Source organism: Camelina sativa, chromosome 15 (assembly GCF_030686135.1).
Source record: "Camelina sativa cultivar CO46 ecotype springtype chromosome 15, ASM3068613v1".
Taxonomy (NCBI): Eukaryota; Viridiplantae; Streptophyta; class Magnoliopsida; order Brassicales; family Brassicaceae; genus Camelina; species Camelina sativa.
Window position 1 is genome coordinate 23,194,599 of NC_141894.1, and position 20,698 is coordinate 23,215,296.

The following is a 20,698-nucleotide window of genomic DNA, read 5'->3' on the forward strand; positions in this document are numbered from 1 at the left end:
GAAACAGTTCCAGGAATGTAACAAAAATCAGAAAGAAAGAAATCCTAAGGATGGGGTAATTGATGTCGGTGGAGTATCCTAGTCTACAAAGTGTTTAACATACCACAAGCAAACTATCCCTAAACAATGAACATCACAACTTAGCTAATCCAATCTCTTGGCAAAAGCTACTCAGACTCAACCACTTCCATACCTAGATCTCGCTAGAGAAACGTGGTTGAGCAGGCATGACAAACAAGTTCATTCACGTCAACAAACATCCCAGACAACTAATCTCTTAGGCTAGGAACATAAGTCTCTAGCACTAGTTGGTCAGACATTTCATCAAACACCTTTTGGGTGTGGAAATGTCTCGAACCTACTTCCAATTGATCAGAGAGAAACTAGCAATTCTAACTCTAGTCCAGAAGGGAATCATACAATCAAAGCTTAAACACTCTACGTCCTAAGATCCTCCACCTAATCTATCCCATCCTCAAGAACTAACATACTACTCAGATCCGTAAATCATCACCAAAGATACAAACTCAGAAAACATTGAAACAAGCATTATTAGGTAGATAAAAATAAGATGAAAAACTTTGTAGAAATAGTCAAATGCAAAATCTCAATAAATCTCAATGATATCGGAATACAAGTCTCAGAACGTATTTTTCTAGCTAGGTTAAAACCTTCTGGGAACGAAAACGAGATAAAAGATAAGATGTCTCAGCAAAGACTTAACAAAATGTATATATAGTAGTCCAACATGGAAAGCCCTAAAACGACAAGGTAAAGCGTCGGTTCGGTAATCTCTTGAAGAATGTGAAACCAAACGTCTTTCTTCCCGACATGTGCGATCGAGTCTGTGCGCGTCGAAGAAGCATGGCTTGATCAGACAAGCTGGAGTGCGTGGCGGGGGAGCATGGCTCGATCAAACAAGCTGGAGTGCGTAGCGGAGGAGCATGGGTCGATCAAACAAGCTGGAGTGCGTGGCGGGGGAGCATGGCTGGGACGTGGTGTATAGGCATCCACTAAAACAATGATAACTCTTGAACCACACCTACGATTGGCTTGAAATAAACGGCGTAGGAAAGATAACTCAATTCCCTACAACTTTGATGAAGACTTCGAAAGCGAAATCCCACTCGAGTGGGACGGCTCGAACGGATGGCTCGGACAACAATGGCTCGGACGACAATGGCTCGGACGACAATGGCTTCCAACGTCTCCTAAATACCTGAAATACTCCAAAATGCACAATATATGCAAGGATGATGCAAGAACTACCTAGATGTGCAAAGTGTATAGAAAGAACTAGAATACGATGCAAACCAATGAGTTATCCTAGCTAAATGCATGATAAAAATAGGCTGAGGAAAGACAAAATATAGACATATCAACTCCCCCAAACTTACTCTTTGCTTGCCCTCAAGCAAACAATCAAGAATAGAGTATGGAGAAGAGGTGTGAAGATGGGGTCTCAGAACCTAAAACATGCTAAATAAAATAGTTAGAATCAAGGTCCTTGTTTTTAGTTCTATAATGCATGGTGAAGGAACTGTATATTTTTTCTACACACTCAATCCTATCAATCTTTCCCTTTAACATTCATTAACAGAGAACCATGAATCGAGCTAAGCAATGTCGTTGAACTCATTTGGCTAGGGTAAAAGGTTAGAGACTTAGATGGTCTCCTTCTCAAGTGGTTTCATCAATTCAGAGCAAGGTTCTCTCACGAAAAGGAGTTGAGCTTAAGAGAAGGCTAAAGGTTGAAACCAACTGATACATACAAGAGCAGCGCCCTGTCTACCCAAAGAACGTTCCAAACCGAAGTTTGTTCTACCCTTCATCACAAACATTGTCTCAAACCCATTCTTTCAGTCTTTACACTTGGTCTTAGGAGGAGTTCACTTCTTATCATTCTAACGGATTGGGAAATCTTTATTATCAGTAAAATTCTTATTCTTTTCTTCTAAGGAATCTAGAAATCTTAAACATTTTACTTTCTTTCCTTTGTCTAATCTTTTCGTTTTATGCCCAGAACCAATAACTCATTATTTTGCTCAACCCAAATCCTTTACTAGACTTGTAAACCTTGAAAACACATCCCCCTCCTAAAGACTTTCTACCCTTTACTTTCTTTTTACACTTCACTCTTCTGCACAAATCCATACCCAATACCCAAAATCGAGTTTTCACCTAGTCCCACTAGTCCGGATAACGCGAACTAGAACTACACAGGATCCTACTCTTGTCGGTTAGAAACTAACACTTTCTAACAAGCTCAACTCGGAAAAAGGCCTCACACTCAAGAATACAATTGGCTTGAAAGAACGGTTGGTTAAGGGTACGGGGAACTGTTCCAAAGATGGGAATCAGCTACTTGGATTGACAAAAGTGGTAAAAATGTGAAAGACAATCCAAGTATGTATATGGTATCCATGAGTTCTACTTCAATGCATAACAAGATAATTGCAAGTCAGGATTAGGTTAAGGTAGATAGGGAATGATCTCAATTCAAAACATGCTTCAATCTTAAATTTTCAAGTTCAATCAACAAGCATCAAAGAGCTAAAAACAAGGGCCTTGATCCTATCCTATTGAATCCAACATGCTAACAAGGTTACAATCATCATCAACCCCTATGCTAAATGCAACAATCCTATATGAATAAACCTAGACTCAATCCTAATATGCAAGTGCAAACTACATGAACACTCTGTTTTTGTGGAAATTTTTGAAATTTTTTCAAATCTTTATGGTTTTTCTATGCAAATAGATTGATGCAGACTCAAATATGATATGATGCAAAAAATTTGAAATAAGAATCACAAAACACGACATTAGATACATCATCTCAAAACCTGCCCCAAACTTAAATTACACAGTCTCTTGTGTAAGAAAAATTTGCAGGAGGATTGAAGAATCACAAAACAAACAACGGATGAATGAAATGGTATATACAAAGGGAAGGTAGGAGTACCTCAATAGTAAAAGAAGGAGTCTATGCTTGCCCATGGAGGAGCGGGAAATTGACTCTGTCCTTCGCCTTGTTCGGGATCCGCGGGTGTGACATCAGCAGGTTGGTCGACTTGCTGCTCGATCGCTTGCGTGTTCTGATAAGTGTTCGGCTGCTTGTCACACTGCATGTCATCGAATCTGGACTCGCCATGGTCCGAGACCAACACAACAACCTCGGTAGGCTGATAATCACCCTGATGTTCAACCCTCTGCCTAACATCAACCTCATGCTCATCTCGAGCTGCAGAACGACGCGCTGCTCTATGACTATAAGAGGCTCTAGAACCTCGCGAACCACGTCTCTGTCTCGCCCTAGACTTGTGTGACGAGTGGCGTGAAGGAGCGGGTGAAGGCAGACGCTCCCAAGGCAGATATGAAGATTGACGTGCAGGAGAGGGAATCGAAAAAGGTGTTCGCTCTATGTTCGCGGAAGGGCGTCCTGGCATTGGTCTGGTATCCTCGGGGATAGACCTAGGGACCGCGGTTGTGGAAGTCGAACAGCTAAATTTACGCATGAAGTTCATGACAGTCTTGGTGAAACTGGTCAGCGCTTTGTCTCTGGCCTTCCCCCATCGCTGAAGCTGGTTGAGTCGATGATGAGCTGCTCTGACCCCCTTGGCCATTCGTAGATCCGAGTACTCCTCGAAGTGGAACTGCTCTGGGCGGTACTCCTCTGTGTCTTCTTCCATTGGCTCGGCGCGTGCTTCTGCAACGTCTACATGTTCCTCTTCAGCTAGGATTGTATAAGATACCCGCGGGAGGGATAAACTCGATATGCTCTCCCCCTAAGATTGTAGTCAACTTGACGCAAGGGAGGAGTAATCTCGAGGATCCGACCGCAGGATGCACAAACTTGTAGAGCAGCCTTCCATGCCTCAAACCCCAATCCAAAGTGCGTAGCTGTCACAGGTTGCTGATGTCTATCCAATGTGGTGGGTGCGATGTAGGGGAACACCAGCAGCCTCAAGGAACCAAGTCACTATGCCTCCCATGCACATCACTCCGGGAGTGTGGTTGATGCTTACTCGCAAGACCCAATTCTTGTATGTCAGCATGTAGTTGATAAGGTAGAGCGAGATGGAAGTGTTGGATATGTCACCTTGCAGTGCGGTGCAATCCATGACAGTGAATGAAGAGTCCCTTAAGCGCCAGATCAATCATCTCTAGCTCGCCGTTCGTCATGTATCACTTAATCTCTTTGGCGTAAAATGCATTGGTGACCGCCTTCTGGTAGCAACGCAACACTGGGCTTTGCACGTTCAGCGCTTTTATCTTCGATGAAGTGAATGTGGGCATGCTCCCAATCGTTGCCCAGAGTGTGGATATCTCATCCCGATCAAACTGTAGTGTAGTCCCCGTTCTGCTGGTAAATCCAAACATCTCTTTGACGGTTCTGATGGTGAGAGTGTAGAACTGGCCGTGAACGCGAAATGTAATGTAGCCCAGACCTCCATCAGACATCATTCCCGGCTCATCCGCATACAGGTGCGTCTTGAGAGTACAGAGGAACTGAATTGTCTCCTTTCTGTATCCATTTTTGGGTGTGTTCATGATTCTCTCCAGATGGCACCGCCTAAACAGATACTAAACATCCTCCAAAATCCCAAGTTGCTGCATAGTCTCAAAATGGGGATATCTTGTTCCCTCGAACTCCATCTGCTTGAAAAGCTCGTAGTATTCCTTGGGAGTTAGTTTCGTCTCAGCGCTCTTTCGTCTGACCGATTTTCTGGGAGCTTGTGCTGAGCGCAACCATGGTTCCTCCTGTTCGTAATCACTCCCGTCCTCCTTTGAGTTTGAAGCTTGTCCCGGTCGCTTCCCGCGACTCTTGCTCTTAGAGAGCGGTTTGTCTGGTCTGCTTGACCCAGCGCCTTGCGTAGGCGGCTTAAAACTAGCAACACGTCCTGGTACCTCACAACCATACTTCTCATACATCTCGTCCCAAAAATTGTCAGACATTGTAAAGCTGAGACATTTCAAACTCAAAATCAAAGATTAGTAGGTTAGTGACCAGGCAATAATACAAATCACAAAAATCAATGAGAGTGAGTATAGCTCGATCGAGATTTTGCAGTGGCTCTATCACGGTGCTATGCGTGTCGGCTCGAACGGATCTTCTCGGACTCGACGGAGAGTGGCTCGAGTGAGTTTGGTGGCGAGGTCGAACGGTGACGATGGTGACAATGGCTCGAGAGAAATGGAGATGGTGACAATGGCTCGAGCAAAATGGAGATGGTGACAATGGCTCGATCGGAACGGAGATTGTGACAATGGCTCGATCGGATTTGTGGGTCGAGTGAGGCAGCAGTGCAGCGTGAGACGGCCCGAGCGGATGAACTACGTGACGGGTTCACGTATGCAGACGGCAAGAACGGTGGTGTTGGAGACTGGCTCGAACGGTGTCTTCGCGGGGATAACAAGAGTGGCTCGATCGAGAGTTGAGAGAGGCGACGGCTTGAGCTGATGGCTCGAACGAGGTGTGCAACAGTAGCTCGAAAGGGGCGGTTGGTGAGCGTCTCGAGTAGAGCTTCGCGGGGTCGACGAGAATGGCTCGGACGAGAGCAGACGGTGGCAGCGGCGGACACGACGAGGACGACGGCTCGATTGGGAGTGTGGCTCGATGGAGGCAGCAGTTCTCTTCGGCAGGTCTAGCAAGGGAGAGTGAAAGGTGAGATTATTTGTTGGTTGGGGAGAGGGGAGAGTAGAGAGAGTTGAGAGAGTTGTGTAATAAATAGGGAGTGATATGTCGACATAAAGGGGGAGAGATGGAGTGTGGTGGTGGGTTGATGTGGGAAGATGGGATACATTGATGTGTTTGGTGAGAGGGAACAAGAGAGAGATGGGTGGTGAGGTGACAAGAGAGTTGAAAAATCTCGTGGGGGAGGGAAAAATTCTCGTGGGGAGTGGGGAAAGGAGAAGAGCAAGTGGGTCGACGATTTCCCATATATTTTTTTTCGTTTTCAGTTTTTTTTTTCCAAAAAGAAATAAAAAGTTTCTCCCCAATCTCCTCCTCACTCTGCTTTTCTCTGTATCCTCTATCGCTGTTGCCCATACTCCCTTCTGTAGATTTCTGAATACAAGAAAACCAAAAACAAATATTAAAAACACAAGGATCCTAAAAAATATTTACAGTGATACCTTTGGGACTTCCTCCCAAGTGAGCTTGTTTAAAGTCATTAGCTTGTTTAAAGTCACTAGCTTGACTTTTCAGCTTTTTAGGCTTTTGGGGGTTCATAGAGGAGCACAGAAAACCTCTGTGGTCGGACTTGGTCAGCTAAATATTTCTTGACTCTCTGACCATTTACAGTGAATTCACTACCATCTTTGTTCAGAAGAGTGATGGTGATGTTCATATATTTTACCATGTTTTCCCTTAGTTTATTCACATCTTTTGCATCTTTTGTTAGCCATTTTCACCATTATTGTGCAGCTTTAGGACTAATCATGCATTAGAGTTTAGTTGCATTGCATTTGCATCTTTTCATGCATAAACAGGTGATTTTGGAGCTTAAGGAGCATGGAAGCAATGCTGAGGAGAAGTGAAGCAATCATGAAGGGAAAGCAAGGGAGTTAAGGCTGAAGAACCAAGGTCCAGAGTCCAACTAGACCACACACTCGACCGCACACTCGACCAGACACTCGACCGTGTGCTGAGGAGGACTCGACCGAGTGGAGAATGCGCGAGAGAAGCCAGCTCGACCTGCCACTCGACCGAGCCATTGACTACTTTGACTTTTTTTATTTTTAGGGCTTCCACTCCCCTTCCTATATAAAGCCTTGTACCTGCAGCCTCCAAAAGAGTCAAGCTTTTGAGATATTCTCTAAACCTAGTTTTTACCCTTTTGGGAATTATTCCTTTTGCACTTTTATTTTTCTTAGATTTTGTACTTGAAAAAGACAAAATTCTCAATATTGTTAGTTTCATAACTTTCTTAATATTGAGAATTTGAGTTTGATCCTTTCATCAGTATTGAAGATCTCTGTTTTATCTTGCTAATAATGCAAGTTTCAATATTTTCTGGGTTTTTGACTTGTTTCATCATGTATTGTTGTGAGTAGATTGCTTAGGATCTTGAGGATGGGTTAGGATGGATTGATCTTGTGGTTTGTGTGATTTGGTCAAGCTTGATTGTTGTAGATCTCTTCTAGACTAGATGTTCTTAATGCTGATCCTATATCTGAGAGGGTAGGATCTGATTTCAAGCTTCTTAGCATCACACCAATGTTTAAGAAGCATAGATAAGGCTAGATCTAGAGCTTACCATTAGGCTTGCTAAGAGATTAGAGGTTTTGTTTGGTTTGAGATGTATTGCTTAATGCCTGCTTGTGTAGATTCTTTACTGTGTGAGAACAAGTCTAGAAGATGCATAGGTTTGATTGTTTCTTGACCATGAGAGTGGGAGAAACTTGTCTTAGATTTATATGTCTAGAGGTTAGCTCAAAGTTTGCTTGAGATTTGTTGACCAAGTTAGATAACCACAATGATTAGTTCATCCCATGAATCCATCCTCAGGACCTTCTTTGTTTATTGATTTTAAAGTCTTAATCCTGTTGCTTGCTTGCTGTTTGATTTGTATTTGCATTGCTTTGTTTTTATTGTGTTGCTCTGTTTTCCGGATTTAACCAGCTCGACCTCTCACTGGACCTACACTCGGTCGAGTGCTTGCTCGAGTTCATCCCTATAACTCTTGTTTATGATTTGTGATTGTCATGTTTCATTCTTGTTCCATTTCTATTGCATTTACTTAGTGTCATGTTCATTAATTGTCTTGCATTAGTTCATCAGTAGTAGTTTCTATTTCTGTGCTTGCATCATTACTATTATAATCATCCTGTTTTATTTGCATTTAGATCTTAGTTCTAGTAGTTTACTTTCTGCATTTTACATTTTCATCTTAGGATTGTTAGTAACAAACAATCTTTACATTTGGCTTAACTTAGATTCATATGCATATCTTAATTGTTCACAAACACTCATTTAGGATTGACACCTCTTATACTGCAACTGCATAAGGGGAATTGAAACACCCATTCATCCATTCCGTATCTCACCATTGCATACACTTCCATCTTTCACCACATACAAATATCGTTGGTTTCAATTTGGCGCCGTTGCCTATCTGAGTTTGTTTTGTGACATTTAGGATCATGAAAGTCTAAGATTGAGTTCGTTTATAACCTTGAATCTTCTGTTGCTGGGTTGAAGTTGCATTTCAGGTACCACTCGACCAGTCACTGGACCACCACTCGACCGAGTTGTGATCGAGCACATGCTCGAGCCGGACGCCGGATCTCAATAACCAGCACTTCCCAGTCGACTCGACCATAACCTCGAGCTTGTGCTTGACCGTGTGTCTGTTGGAGTCAGTAACCATGTTTCAAGGCAGTCAATTCCATTATGCACCTATGCGCCAGCAACAAACTTTCCAGACTCAATGGTGTCACCCTCCAGCATTTCAGACCTACGAAGCCCAAGAACCTAACTTAAGAGCTGTGATGCAACAACTATTGCTTGGGCAAGCCAATCAGCAGATTGAGGCAGCAAGGCAGTTTGGAGAGCTAAACCAAACATGGATTCTTATTCTCATGACCTGAGTAACCAGCTTGAGAGTCTGACCTCTACATTCCAGTGCATGGAACACTCCATTGCCTCTACTTCAGCTCCTAAGCCACACCATCTTCCTCAACAACCTATTCACAACCCAAGGGAGATCACTGTTAAAGCTATCCATCTCCATGAGGAATATGTCACTGAGGACAGTGAGGTTCAAAGTGGGGAGGGTTGGTCACTAATTGAAGCCCAGAGTGAAGGTTTTACTGAGCAGACTGAAGCAGAGAAACCACTCGACCAGGTGCTCGGCCACACACATGATCGAGTACCTGATCGAGTGACTTATCGAGTTGCAGACACAGAAGCTATTAAGCCTGCTAGATACATTCCTACTGCTTACAAACCGCCTCTACCATTCCCAGGACGTTTCAAGGCTCAAAAGATAAGGGAATTGAGGGAGATCATTGAGAAAAAGGAGAAGATAGCTTTGCAACAAGAGAAAGAGAAAGCTTTGAAAGAAGAAGTTGTGGTTGTGAAACAAGAGGAAGTGATGGCTTTGAAGGAAGAAGTAGTCATTGAAAAGAAGGAAGTAATGGCCATACAACAGGAGGTAGTCATTGAAAAGAGGGAGGAAGTGCTTGCTTTGCAACAAGAGGAAGTGAAAGTCTTGAAGGAAGTAATGGCTATACAAGAGACTATCATTGCTTACCAAGAAGAAGAGAGAGGATCTGCTTTGGAACAGTATGCTCCATACCCTCTCTATCAGGATTTTTTACTTGAGATGTCAAAGAAGAGGGCTCATGACCAAGATATGAAGGATTTGAAAGAGATTGGGAAGGCTATTGTCCCAACAAAGCTTGAAGATCCAGGCTCATTCAACTTACCCTGTTCCATCAGCTACATGCACTTCAATAAGTGCCTTTGTGATTTAGGAGCTTCAGTGAGCTTGATGCCATACTCAGTGGCTGAGAAGTTGGGGTATGAGGACTTCAAGGATAGCAACTACTATGTCAGTCTAGCAGATGGATCCAAGAGGGATGTGGTTGGAGTGATTGAAAACCTCCCTATCAAAATAGGAGAAGCAAGGATCCCAACTGATTTTGCAATCATGAGCATGGAACAAGAGCCTAAAGACCCTCTTATCTTGGGAAGGCCATTCTTAGCTACAGTTGGGGCTGTTATTGATGTGAAGATGGGGACTATCAAGCTCCACCTGACTGAAGACTTCACTATGAAGTTTGACATCAACAGTCCCACTAATCTGCCTTCAAAATATGATCCACCTTACACTATCAAAAGAAAGGAGGATCATGAGGTCTCAAGTGAGGAAACTGCTTTAAGGGGTAAGCTAACCTTTCAAGAAGATTCAGTGGAGAAGCTGAAGAATTCTGTTCAGAAACTGACTGCTTTAGTCAAGGATCTCCAAGTCAAGCTGAACAAAAATTCTTGGAAGAAGGCAAGACCAAGACTCAAGCTTAAGAAGCAACATGGTTCAAGTGCTAAGGCAGTAGTGATCAAGAAGGAATACAAAGGTTATCAAGTAGAACCAGGGGGGAATTCATCACCTCCTTGGTCTCTAACTCAAGCCTGAAAAGGCATCAAAGTCAAGCTTAGTGACTTTAAACAAGCTCACTAGGGAGGAAGTCCCTAAGGTATCCCTGTATATATTGCTTTGGAATTTTGGTATTTTGATTTTTGCTTTGGTGTTTTCATGGTTAGGGAAGCTAGGGAGTCTGAATAGAAGAGGAAGGGACAGCTAATCGAGACTCGCGGTCCAGCTCGACCCCCCCACTCGGACATGCACTCGACCGAGTCACGGTCGATCTCCGTCGTCGAGCTACCCCAAAGTCCATCTCCAAGCCACCAAGAGGACCCCAACTACTCATATGACAACATGCAGATGGATGTGGACAACTTCTTCCACAATCCCTAAGGTACCATCATCACCTTCACTTGTAAATATCATTGCATTTCATGTTGTGTTTTGTTGTTTTTTAGTCTTGCATCCTCAATCAAATTTCTTTCACACAGAGGACTGTGTGATTTAAGTTTGGGGGAGGGTTTGAGATAGCATTTGATGTTGTGTTTTGTGTTCTAATTTCAAATTTTTATCATCATCATGTTAGCACTTGCATAATCATCTAAGGCATAGAAAAACCATAAAAATTTGAAAATTTTTTATAAAAATCTTTATAAAAAAAGAGTGTTCATGTAGTTTGCATTGCATATTAGGATCTTGTTTAGCATGTTTCATGTAGAATTGTATAATATTTGCATTAGGGATCTAGGATGAGTTTTTCCTTGTTAGCTTGCTTAATTCACTAGACTAGGATCAATGCCCAAGTTAATAGTACTTTGATGCTAGTTGAGGGGTTAGAAGCATAAGATTGAACCAAGCCTTGAATTCCTGCATTGCATTTGGTCTAAATTGAAGCATGTTGTGATTTGATTCCATTTCCTATTTATAAGAACCTAATATTGACTTTTAATTATCAATGTGTGCATTGCTTTAAACTCATGGATACCATATACATATTTGGATCATCTTTTTCCCTTTTACCATTCTTGTTGATCCAAGTAGCTGATTTCACTTTTAAAACAGTTTCCCTACCCCTTAACCAAACCTTCTTTCAAGCCTTGTTTATTCTTGTGTGTGTGAGGCCTATTTTTGGGATTGAGCTTGGTAGAAAGTGTTAGGTTTGAACTGACAAGAGTAAAACCTTGTGTAGTTCTAGTTTGCAATTTTCAAACTAGATAGGACTAGGTGGTTCACTTGTTGTTTGGGACTTGGTTGTTTTGAAAAAGAAAAGAAAAGGAAAGAGGAAAAAGAGAAAGAAAAGGGTAGAGTCTTTAGGAAGGGAATGTGTTTAAGTAAAATCTAAAGTCTAGTGAAAAGATGGGAAGTAAAAATTGTTATCTAAGATGGTTCTAGTTAAAGAAAAGAAAAGAAAGCAAAAAGAAGTTTAGCAAAAAGCTTGTATGTCTTAAGAATAAGAAGAAAAGAGAACCATAGCAATTCAATAAGAATCCCCCATCCCACTAGATAGATCAAATAAGAAACCTCTCCTAAAACTTGAAAACCAAAAGAGAAAAGGTTGAAACAGAAAAGAAGAAGTTAAAGGGTAGCACTAGGATCATTTGGGTTTAGATTGTTAGGATAAACACTTTGGGTACCTTTGGGTAGACAAGGTTTTGTTCTTGTATGTGTTTAAGTGTTCTTACCTTTAGCATTCTTCTAAAGCTCAATCCATTTCATGAGAGAACCTTGATATTGACAAGCCCCACTCTAAAAAGAGACCATCATTGTCTCAAAACCCTTATTACCAAGCCAAATGAGTTTAAGCATTGCATAGAATTGATTCATGTTCTTGATTAATGAATGTTAAAGGAAATGGTTGATTTGAATGCATATGGATATCTAAGGCTCAAATCAGTCAAGGTTGTGATATGCTTGTCTAAAATTTTTAAGTACAGCTCATTCAACTTGCATCATAGTACTAGTAATTTGGACATTGATTCTAGATGGTCTATTTGCAAGCTTTAGGAGCTGAGATCCCACTTTCAAACCTCATCTACCTTCTTATGTCTTGTTTATTTGCTTGAGAGCAAGCAAAGACTAAGTTTGGGGGTGTTGATGTTCATATATTTTACCATGTTTTCCCTTAGTTTATTCACATCTTTTGCATCTTTTGTTAGCCATTTTCACCATTATTTTGCAGCTTTAGGACTAATCATGCATTAGAGTTTAGTTGCATTGCATTACCATCTTTTCATGCATAAACAGGTGATTTTGGAGCTTAAGGAGCATGTAAGCAATGCTGAGGAGAAGTGAAGCAATCATGAAGGGAAAGCAAGGGAGTTAAGACTGAAGAACCAAGGTCCAGAGTCCAACTCGACCGCACACTCGACCAGACACTCGACCGTGTGCTAAGGAAGACTCTACCGAGTGGAGAATGCACGAGAGAAGCCAGCTCGACCTACCACTCGACCGAGCACAGGTCGAGTTGACCAAGCCGTTGACTACTTTGACTTTTTGTATTTTTAGGGCTTCCACTCCCCTTCCTATATAAAGCCTTGTACCTGCAGCCTCCAAAAGACTCGAGCTTTTGAGATATTCTCTAAACCTAGTTTTTACCCTTTTGGGAATTATTCCTTTTGCACTTTTATTTTTCTTAGATTTTGTACTTGAAAAAGACTAAATTCCTCAATATTGTTAGTTTCATAACTTTCTTAATATTGAGAATTTGAGTTTGATCCTTTCATCAGTATTGAAGATCTCTGTTTTATCATGCTAATAATGCAAGTTTCAATATTTTCTGGGTTTTTGACTTGTTTCATCATGTATTGTTGTGAGTAGTTTGCTTAGGATCTTGAGGATGGTTTAGGATGGATTGATCTTGTGGTTTGTGTGATTTGGTCAAGCTTGATTGTTGTAGATCTCTTCTAGACTAGATGTTCTTAATGCTGATCCTATATCTGAGAGGGTAGGATCTGATTTCAAGTTTCTTAGCATCACACCAATGTTTAAGAAGCATAGATAAGGCTAGATCAAGAGCTTACCATTAGGCTTGCTAAGAGATTAGAGGTCTTGTTTGGTTTGAGATGTATTGCTTAATGCCTGCTTGTGTAGATTCTTTACTGTGTGAGAACAAGTCTAGAAGATGCATAGGTTTGATTGTTTCTTGACCATGAGAGTGGGAGAAACTTGTCTTAGATTTATATGTCTAGAGGTTAGCTCAAAGTTTGCTTGAGATTTGTTGACCAAGTCAGATAACCACAATGATTAGTTCATCCCATGAATCCATTGTGAGGACCTTCTTTGTTTATTGATTTTAAAGTCTTAATCTTGTTGCTTGCTTGCTGTTTGATTTGTATTTGCGTTGCTCTGTTTTTATTGTGTTGCTCTGTTTTCCGGATTTAACCAGCTCGACCTCTCACTCGACCTACACTCGGTCAAGTGCTTGCTCGAGTTAATCCCCAGAACTCTTGTTTATGATTTGTGATTGTCCTGTTTTATTCCTGTTCCATTTCTATTGCATTTACTTAGTGTCCTGTTCATTAATTGTCTTCCATTAGTTCATCAGTAGTAGTTTCTATTTCTGTTCTTGCATCATTACTATTATAATCATCCTGTTTTATTTGCATTTAGATCTTAGTTCTAGTAGTTTACTTTCTGCATTTTACATTTTCATCTTAGGATTGTTAGTGACAAACAATCTTTACACTTGGCTTAACTTAGATTCATATGCATATCTTAATTGTTCACAAACACTCATTTAGGATTGACACCTCTTATACTGCAACTGCATAAGGGGAATTAAAACACCCATTCATCCATTCCATATCTCACCATTGCATACACTTCCATCTTTCACCACATACAAATATCGTTGGTTTCAGATGGCTCCGAATGGCAGAACTTCCTTGACGTCAAAAGGTCCAGACCACCTAGACTTAAGCTTTCCAGGAAATAACTTAAGTTTGGAGTTGAAAAGCAAAACCTGATCCCCAGCCTTGAGCTCCTTGACAACAATTTTCTTGTCATGAAAATTCTTGGTCCTTTCTTTGTAAATCTTTGAGATCTTATAGGCATCAAGTCTGATTTCTTCCAACTCATGTAGATCAAGAGTCCTCTTGGCCTGAGCTGTGTCAATATCCAAGTTCAGCAACTTGATAGCCCAAAGTGTCTTATACTCAACCTCTACAGGGAGATGACATGCTTTACCATAGATCAACTGAAAAGGTGTTCGCCCTATTGGCGTCTTGAACGTTGTTCTGTATGTCCTGAGAGTCTCGTCCAACTTGACAGACCAATCTTTCTTCAAAACTCCAACAATCCTTGACAAGATACCCTTGATTTGCTTGTTCGAAACTTCAACCTGTCCGCTGGTCCGAGGGTTTGACCCCATACTTTCTCAGCATGCTCTCAAAAACTTTGTTGACGAAGTGAGTTCCACCATCACTGATCACCGCTCTGGGTATTCCATACCTTGGAAAGATTATACTCTTGAACAGCTTCGGAACAACCTTGTGATCATTTGTGGGGCTGGCTATGGCTTCGACCCACTTAGAAACGTAATCAACTGCCACCAAAATATAGACATTCCCATTAGATGGGGGGTTGAATGGTCCTATTAAGTCTATCCCCCAAATGTCAAATATCTACACTTCCAGGATAGGATTTTGGGGCATCTCGTTTCTCCTTGTGATGTTGCCCATCCTCTGACAACCGTCACACTTGGTGATGAAGTTGTGAGCATCTTTGAACAAGCTTGGCCACCAGAGACCTACTTGAAGAACTTTCTGAGCTGTCTTGAATGTGGCGAAGTGACCTCCATAGGTGGAACCGTGACAGTGTTCAAGCACTCCCTGCACTTCCCCTTCTGCTATGCATTTTCTGAACAGACCATCAGAACCTCTCTTATACAGATAGGGTTCATCCCAGAAGTAGTGGTTGACCACTCTGAAAAACTTCTTCTTCCTGTAGGGGTCCATGTCATCAGGAACTTCTCCACAGATCTTGTAATTCACGAAATCAGCATACCATGGTGCAGTGTCTGAAGTGATCACCATACAATTGATTTTTAGGATCTCAACCCCGGTGTCATGCATCTGCTCACAAACCTAGGCGACCAGAAGTTATTCCTCAGACATTGAATCATCTATTGGCACAACATCTTCAATCCTCATTCTTGACAAGTGGTCTGCAACTCCATTTTCTATGCCTTTCTTGTCAACAATCTCCATGTCAAACTCCTGAAGTAGCAGAATCCATCTCAACAGTCTCGGCTTGGTTTCTTTCTTCGAATAGATGTGTCTCAGAGCAGCAAGGTCGGTATACACTATGACCTTCGAACCCACAAGGTAACTCCTGAATTTTTCGAATGCAAACACAACTGCTAGGAGTTCCTTCTCTGTGGTGGCGTACCTCCCCTGAGTCTCGTCCAAGGTGCGACTCGCGTAGTATATGACATGAAGCTTCTTGTCAATACGCTGTCCCAGAACTGCTCCAACTGCGAAGTCTGACGCGTCACACATAATCTCAAAAGGATGATCCCAATTCGGAGCTTGAACTATGGGTGCCGAAACCAAGGCCTCCTTGATCTTGCTGAAAGCTTCCAAACAGGCTGCATCAAATTCGAACTCAACCTCCTTGTACAGCAACCTTTTCAAAGGTCTTGCAATTTTTGAGAAGTCCTTGATGAATCTCCTGTAAAACCCAGTATGTCCCAGAAAACTTCTAATGTCTTTCACTGTCTTAGGCGGTTGAAGTTGAACCATGACCTCAATCTTTGCCTTGTCAACCTCAATTCCTCTTTCAGAAATCTTGTGTCCCAGAACGATCCCTTCTTCAACCATGAAATACCATGAAATGGCATTTCTCCCAATTCAGCACCAGGTTCGTCTCTTCACATCGCGTCAATACCCTGCACAGATTTAACAAACAGGAGGAGAAAGTGGAACCGTATACAGAGAAGTCGTTCATAAACACTTCCACTGACTCCTCAATCAAATCCGAGAAAATCGATGTCATGCACCTTTGAAAGGTAGCAGGAGCATTGCACAAACCAAATGGCATGCGTCTGTAGGCAAAAGTGCCATAAGGACAAGTGAATGTTGTCTTTTCCTGATCATTTGGGTGGATAGGGATTTGAAAGAATCCACTATACCCATCAAGAAAACAGTAATAAGGATGACTAGCTAGTCTTTCCAACATTTGATCAATGAAAGGTAGAGGAAAATGGTCCTTCCTAGAAACAGCATTCAACTTCCTATAATCAATGCACATCCTATGTCCTGTGATGGTTCTAGTTGGGATTAGCTCATTTTTTCATTTTTGATGACAGTGATTCCTCCCTTTTTAGGTACACAGTGCATTGGAGATACCCACGTACTATCAGAGATAGGATAGATAACTCCAACATCAAGTAGTTTTAGGATTTTTTTTTTTAACTACCTCTTTCAGATTAGGGTTCAATTTTCTTTGGGGTTCAATACTAGCATAAGACTCATTTTCAAGATTGATCCTGTGTGTGCAAAGACTAGGTGAGATTCCTTTGATATCATCTAAAGAATAACCTATAGCCTTTCTAAACTTTTTTAGCTCAGTTACTAGCAACCCAAATTCATCATCAGTCAACCTAGCATTCACTATGACAGGATAAGTAGAATTGATTCCCAGAAAAACGTACCCGAGCCTAGAAGGGAGATTTTGAGTTCTACCTTCAGAGCTTTCAATTCCGACCAGTCGTCAGCATGGGCGTCAGGAGCGGTCACGGTTGAGCGCGGTCCGAACGGTGTCTCGAGCGGTGATTCGAGTCGGGTCTTGACGTCGGTCGAGTGGGAGGTTTCACGTTCTGGATTCTCTGTCTCAACTACACATGCCTCTTCTGCGTCAGACAACTGCTCGAACTCCTCTGGTTTGTCCGTTTCTCTGTGGGAGTCTAGCATATTCTTGTAACAAGTGGTCTCCCCATGCAGGAACCCTTCTTCTCCATCCTTGGTTAGAGCAGCTTTGAGATGATCCTCCTCAGCTAGTTCCTCCAACAGCTCATCAGCCAACTTATCCATCTCTTCATTGTAGAAGACTTGTCCTCCTATTGTTGGCTTCTTCAAAGTATCTTTGATGTCAAACTTCATAATGAAGTCGACGCCCAGATTGAGATCAATCTTGCCATTTCTGACATCAATGATGGTTCCAGCAGTCGCCAGGAACGGTCTTCCTAGGATCAGAAGATCTTTTGGTTCTTTCTCCAGAACCACAAAGCCGGTTGGCACTTTCACATCTCTGATCCTGACAGGTAAGTCCTCTAAGATACCATGTGGAAGTCTCATTGATCTATCTGCAAGGATGAGGGAGATGTCGCAACCTTTAAATCTTGTGAACCCCAACCTCTTAGCCACAGAGAATGGCATCAGATTAACTAAAGTGGCAAGATCACATAAACACCTATCAAAAGACAGAGGTCCAAGGGAGCAAGGTAGAGTGAATGATCCCAGATCTTTGAGCTTCTTGGGTACAATCTTCTTCTGGATGATTGCACTGCACTCAAGACTTAGTACCACCATGCCTTGAACTACTTTTGATCTCTCCATTACTAAATCCTTGAGGAATTTCTGGTAGTGCAGAACAAGTGCGAATGCATCTAGCAATGGCATCCTCAATTCAATCTCCTTAACTTGTTTTTCGAACAAGGCTTTGTATATCTCAGTAAGCTGCTTCTTGAACCTCACTAGAAATGGTAGAGGAGGCTTGTACGATGAAGGGATGAATCTCGCGGGTTTGTAATCAGGAACAACAGGTTCCTTAACAGCTTCAGGTTCGGACTGCTTCACTGGCTCGATTGGATCTTTGACTGCTTCGACTGGGTTCTCTATCTGAACGTCATCCTGAACAAAACCCTCCCTGATGTGACCTTAGGACGTGAACCCAACTGTGAGACACCGAGCCAGCCTGAGACGCGCGACAAACAAGCAGCCGAGACGGCCGAGACGCAAGCGGCCGAGGCACCGACGATCATTCCAGGAGCCATGACGTGTTCCAAGAGCTCAGCAAAGGCGGCCAAACAACGACTCAACATTTTTGTCCGGTCATTCGCTCAACACCAACCAATCCAAGGAGACTTTGAAGACTCGGTCCGATTGGTCTGCACTCTTACCCAAGAGTGAAGACACCAAAGTCGCCAAAGCAAGGAAATGTACTCTTTTCCCTACTCCGGGTTTTTCCCAATGGGTTTACCGGAGAGGTTTTAACGAGGCATGGAGCTTGGTGCACAATGCCTTAAGGCTAGGTTGCTTCACGCGCAAGGCCAAAGCGGTTATCTCTCTTCCCTCTCTTATTTTTGGTTTAAATTTGAACATTGGGGAATATTCCTCTCGTGATGCTTTTACTTATGAACGTTGAGAGAGTTTGTGGCTAGCGTGTTAGTCAAAAGGTGGCGACGTGTTCTCTTTGCAAATAGAACACATCAAAGGATGATGTGCGGATCAAGATGAATCCGCGCGTCCTTAAGCCCCTACCTAAACCTAACTATTTAAACTCCTCTTAGCCCTTGTTCCTCCTTTAGACTTGAATGAAAATAAAAACTTTTCTCAAGAGAGATTCCTGACTTGTCTCCATCCTCTCATTAGCTCAATCCAGGACTGTCTAAGTGAGAGAACCCTAACAAGACTCGAACCGGGTTTGATCTTGTTAACTACGGTATAAAGAGAAGAACCAGCCCTCTTGTGTCGTCACTCAATCCACTCTCGTTTCCCCTCGCTTTGTTTCCATCATTTCCCCTTCGCAGCCTCGAGTTCTCTTCCACAAGTTCTCGAGTTCTCCACCGAACTGTTTCGACACGCCTCCATCGTCGCTTCCATCGCAACCGACCGTTCGTTCGTTTCCGCATCCGTACCATCTGATCGACCAGTTTGTGGCTTTTCGACCGTATTCCCAAATGGCTCGTTTGAATCGCTTCAAACTCTGTTTTCCTCATTTGTTTCTCACATAGATCCAAAGCCAAGAATCTTCGCCGAGGAAAGTTCCACCGTTCGAGAGTTGAACAAGAGCTCAAGCCGCGACCGTACCGCGACCGTACCGTGACCGCATCTCCGGGTCACATCAGCTTGGTATCAGAGCTTCAAAGCTCCTACGAGGTTGTTTCTTTCCAGAACTCTCTCTTTTCATTTAAAGTTTGAATCTTTGGTTATTTAGTAGCAAAGCTTGCATCTTTTTGTTACTTAGGATCCGTTTGTTCATTTAGTTTAAATTGGTGTATGCTTGCGTTTATTAGCTGCTTGTTTAGGTCGTTAGTTTTTGATTTTGTTCATCGTGTTCATCTTACTGTTCGTCTGTGTGCTTGTGAGTCCACTTTTAGATCGATAAAGCTAGGAGTGTGTTCTTGTTTGCGTGTTTTTGTTTCCAGTCATAAAGTAGTCTTGTCGTTTTGCACTTTCACTTTTGCTTTATTTGTTTTAGTTTTAGGTTTGAATATTGCTAGCTGTTCTCAATCTTTGGTGACGAAATAAAATCGTGTGTGGCCCCCTTGAACGAGTGAAACTCACGCGTGTGTGCTTTGTGATTAATTTTTTTGCGAGGTTTAAATTCAAGTTTCACCGTGAAACTGCACCACGTCACTAACGATCAGTCTGTACAATGACCGACAAGAACACCAGCGGAGAGATCGAGCTGGGAGAGGCCGTCGCCAAACCCGAATCCGGAGAGTTGTTGATGTTACGCCGTATGTTGATCACTGCTTGAAACCACAAAACACCCTCGCCCCTATCGTTTGAAATGGTTAGACAATAATACCGTGATCCATGTTAAAGATCAGGTCATGGTATCATTCATGTTGGTTCGTATGAGGGACTACCAAGTCCTATGCGATGTAGTGCCTATGCAAGCCAGCCACCTCTTATTGGGGCGTCCATGGCAGTTTGATAAGCGCACCACGCATTGCGGTCACACAAACCAATACTTTTTCGTTCATGACAACAAGCGTATTTGTTTAAAACCCTTGAGCCCCACGCAAGTGCATGAAATGCAAAACCAGTTGTATAAGGATGTTAACGATAAAAAGAACTTTTTAATTCAGTCTAGCGATGTCAGAAAGTCCCTTAAGGACTCCGCCCAAGTGTTACTGATGCTCTTTCGAGATGTTTTACTTACAGGGCTCGATGGTTTGATCGAAAATTTACCGGAGGTCATACGCGACTTCCTTAGGCGTTACGCCGACGTGTTCCACGAGGAGCTGCCCGAAGGCTTACCACCGATCAGGGGCATTGAGCATCAGATCTATCTTGTGCCCGGTGCGCAGCTTCCCAACCGGCCAGCCAATCGAGTCCACTTCATTGCTAGAGGACTAGCAAGAGATAAGTTTTGGGATGTTGATAACTCTCTAATTTTCTTAGGCATATTTTTATCCATGTTTTGCATTGTATATAGCCTAAACTTAGAATTTTTAGGTCCTTAACCTTAGGAATTTGCATTTAGGCTATTTAGGGTGCTGCATTGTTGCATTTGTGAATTTGGATGAAAACAGGTGCTTTCAAGCTTAAAAAGAGCAATAATGAGGTGAAACCCGAGCATGTACCCGATGGAGTGATCATGCAAGAAGAATAGTCCAAACCTTAACCCGATCAAGAGGATCTGTTTGCAAGAGGAAC

General features: G+C 42.4%; 2 protein-coding genes across 2 annotated transcripts; one reads left to right on the forward strand and one right to left on the reverse strand.

Annotated features, from left to right (window-relative positions):
- Positions 1-13,947: 13,947 nt before the first annotated feature.
- Positions 13,948-14,460, reverse strand: LOC147926965 (uncharacterized). The gene is made up of 2 exons (XM_087487250.1): positions 14,165-14,460; positions 13,948-13,999 (listed from the first exon to the last, which is right to left on the reverse strand). Exons 1-2 carry the CDS (start codon positions 14,458-14,460, stop codon positions 13,948-13,950), a joined length of 348 nt encoding a protein of 115 aa, XP_087343376.1.
- Positions 14,461-19,869: 5,409 nt separating this feature from the next.
- On the forward strand, positions 19,870-20,505 carry LOC147926966 (uncharacterized). Its single transcript, XM_087487251.1, has one exon. The coding sequence runs from the start codon at positions 19,870-19,872 to the stop codon at positions 20,503-20,505; it is 636 nt and encodes a 211-aa protein (XP_087343377.1).
- Positions 20,506-20,698: the final 193 nt, after the last annotated feature.

What these genes read in the sequence shown, in the direction of transcription:
- LOC147926966 (XM_087487251.1), top strand. Translation starts at nt 19,870, where the DNA reads ATGGTATCATTCATGTTGGTTCGTATGAGGGACTACCAAGTCCTATGC.
- LOC147926965 (XM_087487250.1), bottom strand. Translation starts at nt 14,460, where the DNA reads ATGGGGTCAAACCCTCGGACCAGCGGACAGGTTGAAGTTTCGAACAAG. An exon ending in AGGACTCTTGATCTACATGA is followed by an intron (nt 14,000 to 14,164) that starts GTTGGAAGAAAT and finishes GCTTAAGTCTAG; the next exon opens with GTGGTCTGGACCTTTTGACG.